The sequence below is a fragment of the Ursus americanus genome, chromosome 24 (genome assembly GCF_024610735.1).
Source record: "Ursus americanus isolate L20-20 chromosome 24, mUrsAme1.1.p, whole genome shotgun sequence".
Classification (NCBI taxonomy): domain Eukaryota; kingdom Metazoa; phylum Chordata; class Mammalia; order Carnivora; family Ursidae; genus Ursus; species Ursus americanus.
The window spans coordinates 34,594,527-34,616,176 of record NC_142150.1 but is presented as its reverse complement, the minus strand read 5'-3'; the positions used below and the strand labels follow the sequence as shown (position 1 = coordinate 34,616,176).

General features: G+C 51.9%; 1 protein-coding gene across 1 annotated transcript; it reads left to right on the top strand.

Moving 5' to 3' along the window:
- The first annotated feature begins 9,027 nt into the window (after positions 1-9,027).
- On the top strand, positions 9,028-12,862 carry APLNR (apelin receptor). Its single transcript, XM_045786678.2, has one exon. The coding sequence runs from the start codon at positions 9,516-9,518 to the stop codon at positions 10,656-10,658; it is 1,143 nt and encodes a 380-aa protein (XP_045642634.1). The 5' UTR covers positions 9,028-9,515; the 3' UTR covers positions 10,659-12,862.
- The last annotated feature ends 8,788 nt before the right edge of the window (positions 12,863-21,650 follow it).

Sequence of the window (21,650 nt, the reverse complement as noted above, 5' to 3'; positions counted from 1 at the left end):
GACATTTCAGTACAAAGTCCGTCGAGACAAAAGGTTCAGACAAGAAGTTCTCAACAAGTCTTCGATGGCTACGTGAGCCAAATGGAGGCTGAGGGTGTTGTTGTGCAAGTTACCACAAGGTGGCGCTGGGTGCCCAGCAATGAGCGTCTTGCCTCCAGGGACTTCAGGACCAACTTTTTTCTTATCAGTTGTCAGTTTATTTTAAAAAGTTTCCTGAGTGTTTTTCTAGTCCATAATTTTCTTTAATCAGAGAGTTACATTTCCCCTTTTTATATGTCTTTACACGGTGACATGCTTGAGGAAGTGTCACGAATAACATCAAGGATGATTCAGTGTCTCTGGTTTTCACCCAAAGTGGAAATGACAAGAACATTTCGTTTCCTACATGAGTGTCATAATATGATATTGGATAATTACAGCGCGATGTAACCACATTTCAGGAGATAACATGTAGCTCGAAACGCTGTGCTGGGTGTAGGGACCTAGTGCTTGATTCTCCAGGACCCCGGGCCCCTGTGCTAGCTGGGAGCTAGGATCCACTTAGGCTCAGAATCATCAGCTGATTGGACTGTGGGTACGTCCCCTGTGCTAAGGATTCTTAGCACAACCCCACAGCTGGAAGATTCTGGGGTTGGCAATGCCAGATGCCGTGAGAGCCCAGAGGAAGGGGAGGTCTGGCTTACCTGAGCCCTCTGGGGACTCTCTGCCCCCAGGGCAAGGCAAGCCAGGGCTGGGAATCAGGCTCAGGGGAGGTCAAGGCTGAGTAGCAGCTCATCCCCACCAGATGTCAGCATCTCCCAGGTCACAAGCACACAGCAGCTACCAGCCGGGCCAGGGGACAGCTTGGGAGGCCGCCCTGTGCTCTGGTCTGGTAGTGACACTGCGGTCCAGTGCCTATTTCCATCTCCCCAACCACTCCTAGACCCCGAGCAGTCCCAGGGGCAGGAGATGCTGTAGTAACGGCTTCATGCCTCCTTGGCAAAGGCAGGTTGCCCCGGATCCCTGCGGTACCTGTGGAGCCCTGGCGCTCACGGGAAACCCAGCAGCGGAGCTCCGCGGCATCCAGAGGCAGCCTCTCTGCGGTCACATCAAGCTGGGGACCGTCCCACTGGCTGCCATCAAAACGCTGGGCAGCTACAGCAGGCAACTTTCATACCTCAAGAAACTAGGATAGAAAGTGCCATTAAAAAAGAACAAGAAAAAAAATAGGACTTCGCAGATTGTTTGAGATAATGAACTACATGCCGTACTGTTGACTGCAGACCTGGGAGCCAGCCATCCTGGGTTTGAATTCTCCTTCCAATACTGAGGAATCGCAGGGCTTAGACAAGTTTCTCGATGTCTTTGTGCCTCAGTTTCTGCATTTGTAAGCTGGGAATATTATCATTCCTCTTCATTTTCATTGACCCTTCCGGTCCCATGGGGTGATTGTGAGGATTTACGTAAGATCACTGTAATCGGCAATGTTTGCGGAGCAATTCTCTGCCGGGCATAGACCTAGTCTTTTGTCTCATGTCTCATGATTCTGACCACCACAGTGTGCTATTAGCCCATTGTAGAGTTAATGAAACTGAGGCTCGGAGGGATATAGTAGCAGAGCTAGGATTTGAAACCAGGTGTTTCAAGTGTTTTTCCCTCAGAGTTTACTCTCGTAATCAGTGCGAAGCACGTTTGCAGGTCTTGCAAATTATTCCATTGCTGTCATGGCCCTGTGAATGTTCGCCTGTGAGCCCTGATGGCAGCCCTCCGTCTCCTCTCTGTTACTCGTAAGCCAAGTGCTCCTGAGCCCGCGATGTAAGTTTCCGAACCTTGGTTTACTAATCTGTAAAATGGGAATCACAATGGAAACTATCTGATGAACTTTTAAACAAAAATAAAAGAAAATTTTAATGACAGTTACGTTGGGGAAGCGTTTAGAGGTGCTTCTGCAGTGCCTGACAACGTTACCTATCAGGATGTGATAAGCTTTAACCTGTTACTAGAAGTCGTGTTTACTTGGCACCCTAACCTAGGAAGAAGAAATCACATCCTTCTTGGGTTGTGCCGTTCGACCCCCCCCCCAAAAAAAAATTCTGAGTCCTCCCCTTAATACAGAACTTCGGTCTGGACAACTGCATTTACTTCCCCTTTCGAACCCCCCACCGAGGTGCCTCTGGAGTGGGCGTCTTAAAGCTTAGAGCTGATTTCTAGCTCAGTGCTGTCCAGCAGGAACATGATATGTAAGTACATATATATTCAAAAATTTTCTAATAGCCACATTAATAAAGTAAAAGAAACAAGTAAAATTCATTTTAATAACATATTTTGTTTACCCCAATTATTCAAAATATTATCATTTGGACAAGTAATCAATATAAAGAACTGCTAATGAGATGTCTTACGTTGTCTTTGTGCAGAGTCTGTCCAGCCCAGCAAGTGTTTTATGCCCGTAGCTCTTCCCCACGGGTCCTGACCACGTTGCATGGGCTCAGTAGCCACCTTTGCTGAGCAGAGAACACACAGGACAGCACAGGTTGAGCTTTTCCGTGTCACTTCATTTATTTGTTTTTTTAAAGATTTGATTAATTAATTTATTTGACAGAGAGAGAGCACAAGCAGGGCGAGCTGCAGAGGGAGGAGCAGGCTCCCTGATGAGCAGGGAGCCCGATGTGGGGCTCCATCCCAGGACCCCGGGATCGTGACCTGAGCCGAAGGCAGACGCTTAACTGACTGAAACACCCAGGCTCCCTTCGGTGCCACTTTAATGGCAGCGGAATGGTGCTTGGCTTTTCCAGCTGTATCTAACCTCAGCCCCAAGATGTTTTGCAGAGACGCAAAATGAAGAAAGAAACGCTTCGTTTTACATCTCTGCACTTTTGCCTTGTCTTCTGCCTACGTGCCCCCCGCCCCCGTGTTGCGTACTTTACCTCGTGTCGAATCTTCACACCGACCCCATTAGGTACATATTCTATCACCTCCCATTTTACAGATGAGAAAACCGAGCCTTGAAATGGCTCCTTTACCCATGGCAACGTGACTTGTGGGCGGTAGCACTGTGCTCTGAACCCCTCTGCTCTATTGACGTGACCCTGGTGAATGAGCAGTGCTGTATTTGGTTGGAGTGGGAATGGGCTCCCAGGGGCAGGAGTGAGTGTCTGGTCAGCAGAGGTATTCAAGAAGCCCCTAGATGGCCCTCAGACTGGGGTGCAATAGAGGAGATCTCCATGCTGGGTTGGAGCAGGGAGGCAAGTTGGTGATGCTCTTTGCAGTCGTGGGGGGTCCAGGAAGTCTTCCTGCTCCCGGGGAGGCTGTGGTCCGGGCAGCAGGGATGGGGAGCCATTATCTCCAGTGCCTGCTCTGGCCCCAGGGTGGAGGGCTTGACTTCCTCCTCTAGTGGTCGTGGGGGGTCCTTCCCCAAGCTCCAGATCCCTTGTGCAGCCGATGGGCTGCTGGCGTTGGTCTTCTCCCCTGCAGGGCTGGCTCCACATCCTCCCATTGTCAGTGCTGATACAGTAGCTCATTAATTTAGACTCACTGTAAATATTTTTGGAAACACCCTGTTGCTCTCCTGAAGACTGGTAGGGCTGGGTGTGAGCGGGGCCAGGGTCCTGTCCACCTCTTCCTGACCTCCTTCCGGCCTCCGCTCTGTTTCCTGTCCTAGCTGCCTCCTGCCCAAGCCCTCTTGTCAGGCTAACAAAGGCGAGTGAGCTCCAAGGAGAAAGGCTTCCTCTGGACTTGATCTTTAGGGATGGGAGGGGAAGGCCGAGTGGCACGGGGGACGGTGGGTCTGACCCGGTGGGGACACCTGGATGACTTCCCTTCTCCCCCGTGGGCCTCCCTTTCCTCCTCAGCAAGGCTCAGTGTGTGCAACGGACGACTGGCGCGAGCCTTTGCACCGGCAGAGCCGCTTGGCTTGCTCTCCCTTCTCCCCCAGCGGTGAGCTGTCATTTTGGAAGGATTCTGTTTCTCTAATCCACTCTGCTTGTGAAATTATAATTAATTCATATTCTCAGTTCTTACTCATCAAAGCCGTCCTGAGCACCCGGGAGGAACCAGGCCACCAAAACGGGTTGTGAAAATCCAAGCCTGTGGGCCTTGACATTTAGAGAGGGCCGTCTTATGAAGGGGTGGGGGGTGCGCCATTTCCAAAAGGTTTGATGAAATGCTGATCCTGCCCGCACGTGACCTCCTTGCCCCCCACCCCATTACTGTCTTCTGGGGCTTCAGCTTGGGTGTGTGGGGGGTCAATGGCCTAGAGAAAGGATCCCCACACATTTACTGGAGGTCACACCTTGTATAGGGAGGTGTGCTAAATAATGGGGGGGGCAATATCAGGTGGGGGGTGAGTGGGTGGCTGAGGAGATAAGAAAGGCTTTCAGGGGCGCCTGGGTGGCACAGCGGTTAAGCGTCTGCCTTCGGCTCAGGGCGTGATCCCGGCGTTATGGGATCGAGCCCCACATCAGGCTCCTCCGCTTTGAGCCTGCTTCTTCCTCTCCCACTCCCCCTGCTTGTGTTCCCTCTCTCGCTGGCTGTCTCTATCCTGTCGAATAAATAAATAAAATCTTAAAAAAAAAAAAAAAAGAAAGGCTTTCAGATCCCAGTTACTCACAGCCTAATAAACAACCCATTAGGTGGGACTTGGTGCCATGGCAGGGAGAACGGATTCTGACCTCATTTTGCCTCCCTGTCCTAACCCCGTTAGCAAGAAATCCACTTTTCCAAGCACCTGTGGGAGCCACGGCCACAGTTCCCAGAATCACCAGCTGGTTCAATGTCCTCATGTACGTGTAAGGGACACTGAGGCTCAGAGAGGGCAGAGCCTCGTGCAGGGTCACACAGCAAACGGTTAGTTCAGATTTTAGCTAGAAGGTCAGCCACTCCAAGTAGGCCCTCTTCTGGGGGTCCACCCTGTCTGCCGTTGATCCTAAGTCACGGCCAGGTGAGCTTGCTCTGCCGCTCTTCTCACTATCTGATCGTTGACTCTTTCGTCTTGGGCTCGTTGGTCTGCTCTCTACCTCTAGTGCGTATGTGCAGGGAACCAGGGACGTGGGCTGAGCTGGTCACACAATTCAGTGCATGCCGAGGGTCTCGGCTGGAGTCTGGCTTATAGTAGCTGCTCAATAAATATTTGCAGGATGAATGAATTAGTAGACAGGATGGGACTGGAACTTACATGTCCTGGTGCTTGGGCCAGCAGGTTTTCCTGCATTTGCTGTCCCCAGAGCCCCGGGTGTCCTCGGTGTTTGGAGTGCGCCTGGGAGTTTGAAGTACACCAAATGGCCAGGGGAGAAGGGACTGCTGAGGGGCTGGAGGGTGTGGTTCTGCTTTAATTGTCAGAGGCAGCTGGCCATTTGGTTTTGCTCAGATAAGCCGCTAAGGTAGGGCTTGTGAGTGAGTGTGTGTGCGTGAGTGTGCACAGGGCTGGGACGGGGAAGGGGGCGTTGTGTGGCTGAAGAAAGGGGAAAGGAATCCCACAGTGGGCTGGGCAGCCCAGTTTCATCCCCATCCCGGTCCTTCCCTCCCCTTCCCCTCAGATAACACCACCAGCTGTTCAGGACAGCTGTGCTTTCTCTTGGGAAGGGGAGAAAAGGCCCTGTGGCCCTGGGTGAGTTCAAAGCAGACCTGTGAAGTGAGGGGGCTGGAGCGGGGCTGGGGGAGGAGGTGAGAAGTCAGCAAGGGGCAGAGAAAGACAGCTTGCACTTTGATGTCCCCCACCCAGAGCCTGGGGCAAGGTCTGGGCAGGTCCCTGCAGACCGGAGGCTTTGCGCTTTCTCCCTCATCCCAAGCCCTTGGAGAGATCCAGTTCCAGTGAACCACCCTTTCCTGTCCCTCTAAGCAGGAGGCTTATCCAGTCCCTGACCCCAGCATACACTGGCTCCCGAAAGCGTGCCCACACCAATGCACACTTGTACCCACAGCACAACAGCCCTGCCCGTGAGTGCACAGCCACACACACAGTCACGGGCGTGGGGCCAAGCCAGTCTCCATTTCTAGGCCAGGAACAAACCCAGGGGCAGGGTGGGTGAGGGCTATTGAATCGCTGACTCCAGAGGTCCCCCAGCAGTCTGGACTCTCCTCAAAGGGACCCGCAGCAGGGCTGGGGTGCTGCTCTGACAGGAGCCGTTCATGCCAGGCTCCTCACAATACCCTGAAGAAATCACCCGGGAAAGGGCCAAGTGTCCGGGGAAACCGGTCAGCCTCTCCAGGGCAGGCCAGCCCGGGGGACCCTGCCAACAGCCCTGCCCGAGCTGCGGCCTTGCCAGATGGCTCAGGGCTGATTATTCCGGATCAATGTAGCAAAAACGTTGCCCCTGTTAAGGCTAGGAGAGCAGCCCTGGAGGGAAGACCCAGCCTTTCCTGTCTTTTCTTGAGTGCGTGTTCCTACAGCTTTCATTCAACAGGCATTTACCAGGCTCCAGCTTGAGGTGGGGGAGGGGGTGACCAAAATGAAAGCAGGTGTCTGTCCAGGTGTGCTCTGTCTGGCAAGGAATTCCTTCGGAGCCCTGGGGGCCCGTGAGATCAGCCTTCAGCTATTGGTCCCCTTCACTAAACATTTGTCTTCTGTGTTGGATGGACGGGGATCTTGGGTGCCAGGCCGTGTGAGCAGTGAGGCTGGCTGATTCTGCTCGTTTCGGGCTGCCATTGCTGGGGGCACTCAGGCCACAGATAGTATCTGTACTTCACCCAGTCCAGCCTTAATTAGTAGCCCCCTCCCAGTCTTGGCCCCCAATTCCCTCCCATTTCAACTAGTCTGGTTCCTCTGGTGAGATGAACCACTTCTTATTCCCTCAGAGGCAGAGAGTCTGGCGGCCAGAGGACTAAAGACATGGGGCCCATACCTCTCCCACGGGGTCTCTATCCTGCTCAGGATCCAAGTGGGAACGGCTTGGGGGAGAGACCTGATTTTGGGAACACTCCAAGCTCACTGGCTCTCCTTCTATGTTCCTAGCTGCAAAGGGCCCTGGTGCCTACATCTTTCTGGGAGAGCCAGAGAAGATCTGGATTACCTGGGGGCCTTGTACTTGGCCTTTATCCTGGAAGGTTCTGAGCAGTCAATCTAATTCGTAACAGGTGCCATCAATTGTGACCTGACCTGAGACAAACTGGTTCCTGCACACCTCTCCAGTCCCTTTTGACAGGTCAAGGCTAAGGTAATCTGACATGGTTGAAGGTTAACCATTTTCACCCAAGCTTCCTGCCATATTAATGAAAGCCATTCTGCCACCTGCACAGACTTCTATCAGAGGAACATGCTGGAGCACGCGGGCCCCAAACAGTTCCTACCCTGGGTACTATGAGGTCCGGGAGGCTCCTGTTCTGGGTCCTAACCACCATTTTGCAGACTTCCAAGATTCCAGAGGCTGGGTCCTGTTAGCTTGCCTGGGCCTCGGGTGCCCAGGAATCCCCTTTGGGAACGGCCGTCCACAGGGCAGTTTCTGGATCTGGTTATGGTGCCAATCTTAAGGGTACAGACTACTGCCTGGCCAGGGTTCTCATAACCTCTCAATCGGGGGAGTGGGGGAGTGGGGAGGATCTCTAAAATATTTTCATCAATCTTTAAAAAATTTCACTCAAGAGAGCTTCTTTTAGAGTAAATGACAGGTGTCCTAGTGCTAGCCTACATTTCTATAATGCTCAGCAGATGACAAACCCCCAATCTAGAAAGGGCTGGAGTTTCCTTTTTCTTTTCTTTCTTTCTTTTTTTTGGGGGGCGGGGAGGAGAACTTAGAGGGTGAGCGCATGTGCGCAAGCCTTGGTTCAAATTCTGGCTCTGACAATTAAGTAGCTGAGTGACCTTGGCCGAGTTACTTCACTTCCCCGTGCCTTTGTTTCCTTGTCTGTAAGTGGAGATTAGTAAGGGAGCCTACTTCCGAAAGCCGCTGTGCCAGTTAAAAGAGATAGTAAGCACATATAAGATGTAGAAGACTCTTAACCAGGTCCTTACGGGTATTTGAGTTTGAGGCCCTGGCTTTAAGACCCCTGCAGAAGGTTTCCTGACCAACCCTCCTTCGAGACAAGGGATTCTGGTTTTATAAGCCCTTTGCTTTGGATGGAGCTATGACTTATGTCCTCATTTCGTCCCATCTTATCCCTGCCCAACCTTAGACGGACTTCTCTACTCTTAGGGGGTATATTTAAAAATCACGTCTTGTGTATCCTTCCCTCTTCCTGCTCAAAGGTCCTGGAAAGATGAGCAGACAGGGCAAAGTGAGTTTGTGTGGGACTGTGCCCACAGCAGCCCCTCAGTGGCCGCCCCCTTTCTCTGCCTCCTGCCCTGGCTGCATGGTCTCCTAGAGACATGGTCCCCAAAGACTGAAATGCACTTAGGTTCTTAGCACATACGGCCGGTTCTTTTCACTCGCTCCCCCGTTCATCCATCCATTTACTCACTCAATCATTTAGTGATTACCTACTATCTGGCAAGCACCTCAGGTGCTTGGAGAAGAAGAAAAGCAAACAACAGAATGGTAACGAGACTCATCCTATGACTTTGAGCAAGACATTTGCCTCGTTAGGCCTCAGTTTCCCCACAGATTTAATGACTCGATTTAATGACTTTTGTCTGGGTTTTCTTTCTCCTGGGACGTTGTCCTTAACCCTCTAAACCTTCCTAGGCCGCCTGCAAACTGCAGTCTGCCAACTGCTTATGAATTCTAGAGAAATCCCCTTAACCGTGTCTGTAAACCATGAAAGTTCCCAGAGAGGGGGTCAAAGTGGAGGAGTAAAGGAGGATGACCGTGAAGGGAGGAGTGAAGTCTGGTCTGGGTGGGGGCTGGGAGGGCAGGAAGGGAGGGTGGGGGCCAGACCCGAGGGGACAGACCGGCCTGCCAGGAGGGCTTGCCAGATGGTCAGAGCATCCTGCGAAATCTCACACCCTCCTTGCCCCCCACCCGTCCAGGCTCCAGCTTCAGCTGGATTTCAATCTGCATAATTTGCCCCATTTAGAGTGGATGGGAGGGGGTGAGAGTGAGATGGTGGGGAGGACTGGGGAAGGGGTGCTCCAAAGGCCAGAGGAAACCAGGGATAGAGGCTGGGGAGAAGGTGGGTGGTAGCCAGAGGGTGAAGGCGGGGCCGGGAGGAGAGCAAGCTGCTGCAAACCCCAGATAATACTCTGCCCAGCACAGCAGGGCTCAGTTTGGTCCACTTGCCCAGGGAGAAGAAGGAGAAAGAAAGAAAAAAACAAGTGGGCTGTAACTTAAAGATCTTAAGACTCCCAAGTGAGGGGTTGGTCTGGAGGTGGGAGGAGGGAGTGACCAGACAAGGAGGAGACAGAGACTCAGGAGGGCGCAAGGAAGTGTCTTAGCGGAGGCCAGGACAAGGCAGGAGAGGGTGGAGGGAAGTCTGCAGGAGTCCGCATCCTCCAGAATCCGGAGGCAGCTCCTCCCGCTTGCTGGGAAGGGCTCTGGACACCCTCAGCCCTTCTCACCCGCCCCCTGAGGCTCCCGCCAGAAGCTCGGGGCCCTCGCGGAGCTGGTGCCACAGCCCCGGAGCTGGTACCCGGGGCCCCCCTGCCCGTCTTCTCTCCGCTGCCCGGCATGGAGGAGGCTGGCGATTTCGACAGCTACTATGGGGCCGACAACCAGTCTGAGTGCGAGTACACGGACTGGAAGTCCTCGGGGGCCCTCATCCCTGCCATCTACGTGCTGGTCTTCCTCCTGGGCACCACGGGCAACGGCCTGGTGCTCTGGACCGTGTTTCGCAGCAGCCGCGAGAAGAGACGCTCCGCGGACATCTTCATCGCCAGCCTGGCCGTGGCCGACCTGACTTTCGTGGTGACGCTGCCGCTGTGGGCCACCTACACGTACCGGGACTATGACTGGCCCTTCGGCACCTTCGCCTGCAAGCTCAGCAGCTACGTCATCTTCGTCAACATGTACGCCAGCGTCTTCTGCCTCACCGGGCTCAGCTTCGACCGCTACCTGGCCATCGTGAGGCCCGTGGCCAACGCGCGGCTGCGGCTGCGGGTCAGCGGGGCCGCGGCCACGGCCGTCCTGTGGGTGCTGGCTGCCCTCCTGGCCGTGCCGGTCATGGTGTTCCGCTCCACCGGGGACCTGGAGAACAGCACCAAGGTGCAGTGCTACATGGACTACTCCATGGTGGCTACCTCCAGCTCGGAGTGGGCCTGGGAGGTGGGCCTGGGGGTCTCGTCCACCGCCGTGGGCTTCGTGGTGCCCTTCACCGTCATGCTCACCTGCTACTTCTTCATCGCCCAGACCATCGCCGGCCACTTCCGCAAGGAGCGCATCGAGGGGCTGCGGAAGCGGCGCCGGCTGCTCAGCATCATCGTGGTGCTGGTGGTGACCTTCGCGCTCTGCTGGATGCCCTACCACCTGGTGAAGACGCTCTACATGCTGGGCAGCCTGCTGCACTGGCCCTGCGACTTCGACATCTTCCTCATGAACGTCTTCCCCTACTGCACCTGCGTCAGCTACGTCAACAGCTGCCTCAACCCCTTCCTCTACGCCTTCTTCGACCCCCGCTTCCGCCAGGCCTGCACCTCCGTGCTCTGCTGCGGCCGGAGCGGGTGCGGGGGTGCCTCGCACGGCAGCAGTGGGGAGAAGTCGGCCAGCTACTCCTCCGGCCACAGCCAGGGGCCCGGGCCCAACTCCGGGAAGGGTGCAGAGCAGATGCATGAGAAGTCCATCCCCTACAGCCAAGAGACCCTGGTGGTGGACTAGGGTGGGGGTCCGAGAGGAGCCCGGTGCCCTCCGCCCTGCCCCCGCCTTTGCCCTTGCTCTCTCAGAGTCAGGTAGCATGATAGCACCTTCTCCCTTGCACTTGACCCTTTTCCCTTCTCCCTGCCCCCCTGCCCCCTCTTGTCCTCCTTCCTCCTTGAGTCTTGTTCAGACGTTTGCGGTTTAGTGGAAGGAGACTGAGCCCTGAGGACTCCTGCTTGGCCTTTTTGTATCTGTGAGACGGACCTGGCACGAGACTCTTAACCTCTCTGAGCCTCAGTTTCCCCATTTGTACAAAACAGGGGAAGTCAGGCTGTCTAAACTGAAGCCTGTTGCCCCCACTCCTTTTCTTGGATCGCCAGCTTTTTCTTTTCCCTCCTTTCTTCCTAATGTCCTCTCTCCTCTCTCTGCCCCTGCTTTCCCTTCTATCTGCACTTTCCACTCTGAATCCGCACCTGCTGGCTCCAACCCCCTCTCCCATAGCACACTCCTCCCTCAATCCCTCCTTCCTTTCACCTCCTGGTTCTGCAGGGCTCCTAAGGGTTAAGAATCCTGCAGCTTGCACACATGGCCCCTGCTCCAGCTCTGTCGGGCTCCCTGACAGTGCAGCAGGGATCGGGGCTGGCTTGGGAGGGCTGGTGTCAGCCAAGTTAGCTCCAGGCTCTGCAGCTGGGAGCTGCGGAACTTTCCTGCAAACTGGGTCAGTTCACTGTCGTTTCAGGCACTAAGGATCCCAGAAAGGGGGCCTCCCCTCCTGCAGCCCCTCCCTGATGCCAATTAGATGTACTTTTTGCAGATTTTCTTAGACCCTCTCTTCAGCCTCTATTTCCTGTGGCAATCAGAAGGCTACGGGTTGGTGAAGGGACAGCGGGCTCCTTGGTGTCATTATACCAGTGGGGAGTTGGGAAGGGAACATCGAGGAAGAAGGGAGTCCGTATTTAGTCTACATGCTGCTTGGCTTCCCTCTCCAATTCCTCACCCCTCCAGCCTCCTCCCGAACTGTGAGCTGCAGTCCTCTGTATCACAGCCTGGCGTCCACAGGCAGGACACTTTTCTTAGGCACTGATGCTGCTGGGTGCCAAGAATTATGTGTGTGCGTGCGTGTGTGTGTGTGTACGTGTGTGTGTACACGTGTGTATACCTGGATGAAAGTCACTCGTCACTTGGGTGAACTACCCCCCTACTCTCTACCACTTCTCCACTCTTCACACAATATCCTTGAGGGAAGAGGGACATATTGAGGCAATATAGAGTAAAATGAGTCCACCCCGCCCCCACTGGATTTGGGGGCTCTGACGGCTGGTCCGTGCCTAAGAGAGAAGTCTATGCTAGTGCTGGGGCCCCTCTGGGGAGATCTGTTCCCCAAGGCCTGGGGAAACCCGGTGTGCTGGGTCCCACCCTTCCTAGTTCCATGAGGGAAGCAGGAGGGGGTAAGAGCTTCCCTCGGCCCCTTCCCCACGCCTCCCCACCCTGCTCTGAGTTTATGAGTGTGTTTCTTGCCACTCTCCCTTTTTCCAGGGCCTGTGGCCCTCTCCCTGAGGAGGCTGCCTTCTTGCCTGGGGTGAAAAGCACTGGGTGGGTTTTTCCTCACCTCGCCATCAGGATGGGACCCCTTGGCCTCCCCTGCTGGGCTGGGGGGCTGGGCACCGTGACGGGAGTAGCTGCAGCAGGGCTGAGGGCCTGACTTCACGCCACCATCGAGGCCTCAAGGACAAAATTGATGGCGGGGCCTTTGTCAGCTGGGGGCAGGGGTGTGTATGTTCCAGGTTTTGTTCTTGGATGACTCCGGATAAGACGTGAAGGACAAGATTTGCGCCAGGGAGGCAGGAAGAGCCCAGCTTGGTGTAAATGGAGAGCTTGACCATCCCGGGGATGGCGCCAGCTCTGGGAGCAGAGGGAGGAGGAGAAAGGAAGAGGCCCCTCTCAGCTTAGTCTCCCCCTCACAGGCCAGAATCTTCCACAGACTCACTTTCGCAGCCCAGCGCTGTCCTCAAAGCATGTGGTCAAGGCTGGAGGAAGCTTCTAGAAGGGAAGCTTCCACGGTGACCCCAGAGACCTCTTGCCTGGAACTCATTGGTGGCCCTGGATAGAGGGTGGAGGCTCCCTCGTCCCCTACCAGCCCCTTCTTTGGAACGTCTCTGCTATATATTTTTTTTTTCTGACACTGTTAGTCACTGCGGTTCATTCAATAAATCTGTTTTGTGTAACTACTGTGTCCAAAGCCTCTTCTCACACAAAAGTCTTGGGAGGAGGAATGGCCCCCCGTTTGCAACTGTTCCAGTGGGAGGTGGCGTGGGCTGAGGGGACACAGGAGGAAAGAAGGAGCTGATGGGAGTCAGGTGGGACACTGGAAAGGGAGCGGGGGAGGCGGGCAGAACACGGAGCAGTAGACACGGGGCAGAGCACGGGTGGGGAGTGAGACCGGGGGAAGCACAGGGAGTAAGGGAGGCGTGGGGGGAAGCAGGTCTGTTTTTGCGCTCTGAAGACCTGTGGGACAAAATGGGCACACATGTTGGAGTCCAGAGCACAGGCGTGTTGGAAATGCTAGCATTCATTTGTCCCGTGAGCGTCCACTCAGTTTAGATCAGAAGTTCGGGTGCCCGGCCCCCGGTCAGTCACTCCGGACGTCTGCAAGTACCCATTCCTGAGCGGCACCCCCAGACCTAAGCGATCCGAATCTCCTGGGCTCACCCTGGATGTTCATAACTGCTGAGAACTCCTCAGGTGATTTCTAGGGGGGCCAGGTTTGGGGATGTCCCCACCCACACAGATCCTGTGGATGAGTGAAGGTGGGCACAAAAGACCAGCGCGTCAGAGACAAAGGAAACCGGGCTCTGGATGGTCGTTGATTTTAGGAAGGAAGAGTCTGAAACCATCCTTGGGGGGAAGCGCTCAGTGCAGAGGTGTTCATGATCTCCGGTGAAGATTTCGGGCACCAACCGTGTCTGCAGACGACACGAAAGCAATCACCGCCGCAGAATGGGGAGGAACGAGGAGCCCAGGGTTACTGGGGTTCACCACGGTGCGTGCTGAGCTTCTAAACCTTATCTCATCTAATCCTTGCCATGCTCTGAGTGCGGGTGCTCACCTCAGTTTGCTGGTCAGGAAGCCAAGGCTCAGACAGGGCAGTCATGTACCTTAAGCAAGGTCACACATCTAGTACGTGCAAGAATGAGGCCTGGGACAGCTGAGTCTGTCCACTCCCAAAGCCCATGCTCTTGGTCACTGTCTCTCCCAGAGGACAAGTGAGGCAGTGCCAGGTGCTCGGGGAGAGTGAGGCCTCATCTGTAAGGTGCTGGCACAGGGGGAAGTGCTCAGTGCACAGGGACCAGGTCAGGATGGGGAGGGGAGAGGAATGGTGCGGAATGCATGAGAGAGAGACAGAGAGACAGAGAGACAGAGACAGAGAGACAGAGTGACAGAGACAGAGAGACAGAAAGAGAGACAGAGACAGAGAGAGACAGAGCAACAGAGACAGAGACAGAGAAAGAGAGACAGAGATGGAGAGACAGGGACACTGTGAGACAGAGTGACAGAGACAGACAGAGATAGAGACATAGAGATAGAGACAGAGACAGAGAAAGAGACAGAGAGACAGAGAGAGACAGAGACAGAGAGAGGGGAGAGACGGACACAGAAAAAGAGAGAGACAGAGGCAGAGAGACAGAAAGAGACAGAGACAGACACAGAGAATGTGGGGGGGGGGGGCGCAGTGAGGAGCAGGGGTTGGGAGGAGGGAGGGAGCTGGAGGACGGTGTGTTGGTGCTTGTGTTCAGTCTTTGGAAGAGCACCAGGGAAAACCAGGCAGGAATTTACAACTACAACAACAAGCTATTTGAGCTTTTTTTTTTTTTTTTTTTTGCAGATGCTGTAAAAAAAACTTCACCAACCCTCCAGGGATATTTGAGGTAAGTTATCCAAAAAATTGTAAGATTATAGAGCAGTTAATAATTCATTCATCCACACATTTCTTCATTTCTTCAGGCACTCGCCCACTGGGGCTGTTCAGCCCGTCCTTATTTCCTACCCCGATGCCAAGCAGCGGGGTGGGCAGGGGATCAAAGGGGGAACAGGGCTGCGTGGGCTCCGGGCTGGTGGAGACAGTGAGGGGGCCGAGTCATCAGCACTCTAAGGAGGGCGCACACAAGGTGTTTGGAGGGCCTAATGCAGGCAGTGGATTGAGTCCAGCCGGGGCGTCAGGGCCGAGCTCGGAGAGCGCCTGCGGGGCTGGTGGGGCCTATGCTGGGGGAAGGCTCTGTGCAGAGGAATTACCCGGAGAAGAGAAGGAGCACAGCCCCGCTGAGGAAGCCAAACGCCCCTCATCTGTGCTTTCTGCCCGCCCCCCCCCCCCCCCCCCGGCCAGCTCTGGGAGGGGACCCAGGCAGAGGCACCGAGACACACTTGCCCAGGTCTCAGAGAGTGGATGACAGCAGATTGGGGCCTGGGACTATTGTCCAGGTCTTTTGACAACTTGGGGGCCAGGTATTTTTTTAGGGGATGACTTCCTGTTTCCCCCTGCCTGGCCTTGAACTATTATCCTTCAAGATATATGCCAGGGTCTCCTAGACAGAGGCTGGGAGTTCTGGTCCTCTCTCACTGCGCTTTTTGGAGGTAGAGGCACACGGGGCTGAGGGGTCCCTTGGGAAGACCCTCCCCAAAAGCCAGGAAGGCACAGCATGGCAGGACCTAGATGTGACGTCTGCCCTTCTCAGCTGGCACCCCTCGGTCTCAGCTCCAGGCAGTTGGAAGCTTGCAGGGCTTGGTGCAGCCGGTGCCGCTCTTGTGAATTATTGCCCACAACTTAGAAATGTTGTGAGCAATGTTGGAGACAATTACAAAGGAAACTTTAAATCAAGTTGACCATAAAGGAGATTCAGAGACCTTGGGCTGACTAGTTACAGCGAGATTGCAAGAGTCTCAAGCAATGGTCATTGATTTATTCACTCCACAAACTTTTTGTTCAGTGCCTCCTCTGTGCCTGGGCTGTCTGAGGGGCTGGAGATACTGAGAGGAGCCTGACACCGTCATCCCTGCCATCATGGAGCAATGGAGAGCCTTCCCTTCCCATTGAATAGGTGGGGAAATGAAGGTCTGTGGAGGGTGATGATTTATAAACACAGTCAGACGGGGCGGGGGGGGGTGGATGGCAGAGATGGGCTAGAACTCCTGCTTCCCACCGCCAGGCCAGAGCATGTCTCATGGCTCCAGGTTTAGAAAAGACGGAATGTCTTTCATCAAGAATGTGAAGAGCATGGGGCGTCTGGGTGGCTCAGTCGGTGAAGCGTCTGCCTTCGGCTCAGGTCATGATCCCAGGGTCCTGGTATCGAACCCCACGTCAGGCTCCCTGCTCAGTGGAGAGCCTGCTTCTCTCTCTCCCTCTGCCCCCCACTTCATGTTCTCTCTCTTTCTAGCTCAAATAAGTAAATAAAATGTTTTTTAAAAAATCTTAAAAAAAAAAAGAACATAGAGAGCAACGGGAGAGGGTCAGAATGATGGGGTGCCAGCCAGGCAGGGGGAGGGCACAAAGGAGCTCGAGGGTGATTATCTACATTTTTTTAAAAAAAATATTTTATTTATTTATTTGACAGAGATAGAGACAGCCAGCAAGAGAGGGAACACAAGCAGGGGGAGTGGGAGAGGAAGAAGCAGGCTCATAGCAGAGGAGCCTGATGTGGGGCTCGATCCCGAACCGCCGGGATCACACCCTGAGCTGAAGGCAGACGCTTAACTGCTGTGCCACCCAGGCGCCCCGATTATCTGTATTTTTGTTACTACACCTTTTATTTTAGATTTACACAAACATTGCTAATCTAATACAGAGTTCCCCAATATTCCACATCTAGTTTCCTTTATTACTAACATCTTACATTAGCGTGACACCTTTGTCTCCATTAGTGAGCCAGTGTGGTACATTACTATTGGCTAAGTCCGTATTGTGTTCAGACTCCTTCACTTCTTACCTAATGTCCTTTCTCTGTTCTGAGGCTCCCATCCAGGATACCTCACTGCATTTAGCCATCGTGTCTCCGGAGGCTCCTCTTGGCTCTGACAGTTCCTCAGACTTTGTTTTTGATAACCCTGACAGTTTTGAGGAACGCCGATCCAATATTTTGTTCCAGGTACTTTTTAAAAGAATATATTTTTATTTCCATATACCAGGCACACGCTGGATGATAAGGATAGAGCAAGAAATAATGTCCGAGGGATTCCGGCTCTGTTGGAGCTTAATGATGAATAATAGCATCGTTGCAAGGGACAGACAGGATGTGGTGGGGGTGCACAGCCACTTTCGGGTGCACACCGCAGAGCGATCACAGGCAGGGTTGATATCCTGGCTGAAGTCACAGGTTTATCACTGGGTCTATTAGGCTTTAAGTGTCTGGTGTTGTCTCCCACCTCCAAAGTCACCCCAGGACTTATTTTCTTGCCTGAATGACTGCAAACCTGGTGATGTGAGAGAGAGACAATATTTGTGTTCAATGGATATCTTGCCCTATGTCGTTTCGTACTTTATTATTTAGCCATATGGTCCATGTCTTGCCTACTCAAGGCTGCCTCCTGCGTGGACAGAGGATAATCAGAAATGGATTCCCCAAACCTGCTTGAACTACCTTACTTGGCCAGCATGCTGTTCCTCCTCTTCACGTCCTCCCGAGCACTGGGACTTGGCCTCGTGGTAATAGTTCTGTGGGCTGGTCTGTCTCCTCTGCCCTATGGGGAGCTGCTCTAAGTCAGGCGCCGTGTTTACATATCTCTGTAGGACCAGTGCCTGGAACGTGGCAGGTGCTCAAAGGGTATTTGTTGGAACGATTGAACTACTGGATAAAGAAAGGGCAGGAGGAAAGGTGAGAAAAACTGATTTTTGCTTGATCAGTTAATGGCTTTTAAAAGAGCCCAGAAAGATGAAGTTAAAGACTGGTACCAGAAGAGATAGACTGGGATTGATGAGCATTAAGATTCCTAACCACTGACTCAGACCAAATAGCACGGTCCTCTTAGAGTTGTGGCTTGGGAACCACAGAGTCAGAACCCAGGGGGCACTTCTGATATTCTTGTAAGTAGGACCCCTCGAGTTATAGCACTGAAACACTTTGCTCAGTGTTTGTGCTGGGAACTGTCTTCAAGTTTCTTTGGTTGGATGATGTTGTGCAAGGCTGGTTGGCTTCCTGGGGAAGTTATCAGTGAGCCAACTGGAGCCGGCACTGAGTCAAACAGGTTCTGGGAATCTATGCCTGGACATCCACTGTTCATGGAGGAAGGGCTCATGATGGTGGGGATGTACCGATTGAATGAACAATCAAACTTTGGACTTCCCCCTTTATAAAAATACTCAGGGAAAACTTCTATTCCGGTCTCTGAGAAAATCTGGGCCAGATTTAAGGGCATCAAAGATTTGGCAAATTTTCTTCTGGGTCTGGAATATGTCCATAAGTTCAAGGAATCTTCCTGTCTGATGGGGATGAAGTGGCCTCTGGTCACAAGAGTGACCCAGACTTCACTCTAGATGGGTTGGGTCCAGTCTCTGGCAGAGAAAGGACTTTGGTAGCAGGGACAACAGTGACCCAGAGTTTGGGGACTGTCATCCCAAGGTGCCAGGATTGAAAAGCATGGATATAACCCTTGCCCTTAGGAAAAAGGGTGCACCAATATGGTGGTTAATTGGTTTCCGGGATGAAACCTGGAAGCCCCTGAGTATCCTTGGGATCCAGCTGGCTGCAAGCTCTGTACTGGGAGTGCTGTTAGGCTGTCAGGCCCCTGGAAGGTGGTGGTTATTTAATGTGCCAATAAGCTATTTTTTATGTTTGGGAAAAGTAACACAGCAATTACCAAAGGAGTGACTAAAGATAGATGTGGCAGGCTGGAGAAGGAAGTGGTTTCCACTCTGATAGTGGCAGGAGACCAGGCAGCTCAACCTGCTGGCATGGAAAACATGGCATAATTGAGCTGGAGAAGAGTGCTCCTACCTTCCCATTTCACTAGCGAAGGAAGTGAGGCCTTGGGGCGGGGGGAGGTAATTGACTTTCCTACTCTCATTGCTAAGTGGTGGCTGAGTTGGTTGTCTTAGTTCTCTTGATTCCCAGACCTGCTTGCTTTCCATGTCACCACGTTGTCTCCTTTCTACACCGCAGATGTCTTTGGAAGGGCTACTTATCAGAGTAGACAGGCAATCGAATGCAGTATTGACGCGTCCAACTTGTGTTAGTGATAGCTTGTTTTCTTCAAAACCATGATGTTTTTTCTCTGTTGTCCATTCTGTTGAGAGCACAGTTAGACAGGTGTAGTCTTAATCCCAAATCTTCTCTTGTTCGTGTCATCAAGACCAGTGCTTCTTAAACTTTTGTGGGCAGAAGAATCATTGGGGGATGTTGTTAAAACACAGATTCTTTTTTTTATAATAGTATTTTTTATTATATTATGTTAGTCACCATACAGTACATCCCTAGTTCTTGATGTAAAGTTCCATGGTTCATTACTTGCGTGTAACACCCAGTGCACCATGCAATACGTGCCCTCCTTACTACCCATCACCAGCCTATCCCATTCCCCCACTCCCCCTCCCCTCTGAAGCCCTCAGTTTGTTTCCCAGAGTCCATAGTCTCTCATGTTTCATTCCCCCTTCTGTTTACCCCCCCTTTCTTCTTCCCTTTCTTCTCCTACCGATCTTCCTAGTTCTTATGTTCCATGTATGAGTGAAACCATATGATAATTGTCTTTCTCTGCTTGACTTATTTCGCTTAGCATTATCTCCTCCAGTCCTGTCCATGTTGCAGCAAATGTTGAGAATTCGTTCTTTCTGATGGCTGAGTAATATTCCATTGTATATATGGACCACATCTTCTTAATCCAGTCATCTGTTGAAGGGCATCTCGTCTCCTTCCATGATTTAGCTATTGTGGACAATGCTGCTATGAATGTTGGGGTGCATATGGCCCTTCTCTTCACTACATCTGTATCTTTGGGATAAATACCCAGTAGTGCAATTGCTGGATCATAGGGTAGCTCAATTTTTAACTTTTTAAGGGACCTACACACTGTTTTCCAGAGTGGCTGTACCAACTTGCATTCCCACCAACAGTGTAGGAGGGATCCCCTTTCTCCACATCCTCTCCAACATTTGTTGTTTCCTGCCTTGTCAATTTTTGCCATTCTAACTGGTGTAAGGTGGTATCTCAATGTGGCTTTGATTTGAATTTCCCTGATGGCTAATGATTTTGAACATTTTTTCATGTGTCTGTTAGCCATTTGTATGTCTTCATTGGAAAAGTGTCTGTTCATATCTTCTGCCCATTTTTTTGATTTGTTTATTTGTTTCTTGTAAAACACAGATTCTGATTCAGTAGCTTAGGGTGTGTCCCAAGAATCTTGTTTCTGAAAGACCTCTGGCAAGATGCTGTTGGTCCAAGGAACAAACTCAGAGGAGCAAAGCTCTGGGGCACCATACTCATCAATGGACTCTATCAAATGGGATAATAAAAGTAGTTACCACATAGGACTGTTTTGATGATTCCACGAGGTAATGTCTACAAGGGCCTTGCATGGTCCCTGGCACATAGGAGGAAATTAATATTGTTTTAGCCCATTCAGGTTGCTGTAACAAAAAAAATCATAAGATGGATGGTCTATAAACAACATTTATTTCTTATGGGTCTGGAGGCTGAGAAGTCCAATATCATGGTCTTGGTAGATTCAATGTCTGTTGAGAACCCACTTCCTCATCAACAGCCATCTTCTCCCTGTGTCCTCACATGGTGGAGAGGCAAGGGAGCTCTCTGAGGTCTCTTTATCGGGCACTAATCCCATTCATGAGGGTTCCACATTCATGACTAATCACCTCCCAAAGACCTCACCTCCAAACACCATCACGTTGGGGGTTAGATTTCAACAGGTGAATTTTTGGGAGACACATTCAGTCTGTGGCAAATAGGTGTTAATTTTATTCCATCTTCCCTTTTCACATTTCTTATTACAAAAAACCGAAGTGATGTGATGACTTTTCCACTACAGAGGCTTGGAGGGTCTGTGCATCAAGAAAGAGAACATAAGGAAGAAGGGAGTGTTCAACTCCAGGACTGTGGCCATTGGTAATTTTTCTTCTTGTATTTAAAATACTTTTAGCTTGGTGGTAAACAGCAAAATAAAACTGGAGACTTTTGACAGAAGTTTGCATATAAAATTAATCTGGTCAGAAGTCTGTTGGAAAAGAAAGATTAAAAATAATATACCGTATATATATTTTTTACATTTAAAATTCACAATCTCGATAGTCTTTGAAGTTTGTGTGAGCCTCAGTTTCTCTGTCTGGGAATGTAGAAAAGGCAGTCTGATATAATTCCACACCAGTGGTCCAGAGGCACCATTCTGTTCTCAGGGCTATTCCCTGAAAAGTCACTCCACAAGCCTAATATCAGCTTCCCCACCTGTAACATGAGAAGACTGAATGAGGTCAGGGCAACCATCCCCTTCCCATCATCATAGATGGTCTTTCTTCCTTGATTGTGGCCCTAGCCAGCACTCTGGGCAGCTAAAGCAGCAAATGGGATTTTGAATTATCATCTCCAAGAACTGACATTCCAGGATTCTAAGAATTGCTAATGGTGGGAAATTTCAGACCTTAGATTTGAAGATGACCCTTGAAGGATGACCAGGATTTTGGCAACTTGACTGTGGAATGGGGTTCATAGGAAGATATCCAGACTGATAGAATAGTATGAGCAGAAGCAAGAGGGCAGGGAAAGGCATGGGTTATTTGAGGTACAGGTCTAACCAGCTTGTGTGTAGGGAATACATATAAGGGAGTGTGAGATTCATTCATTCATTCATTCATTCATTCATTCATTCATTCATTCAACAAATACTTATCGAACACTTACTGTATGCCAGTCACTTTGCTAGGCACTGGGATTATAGGGGAGGATGAGATAGGCATGGTTCTTCCTCTTGGTAAGTTACCATTTTTGTGGGGGAAGTTAGACAATAAACAGGTGCATAGGCAAA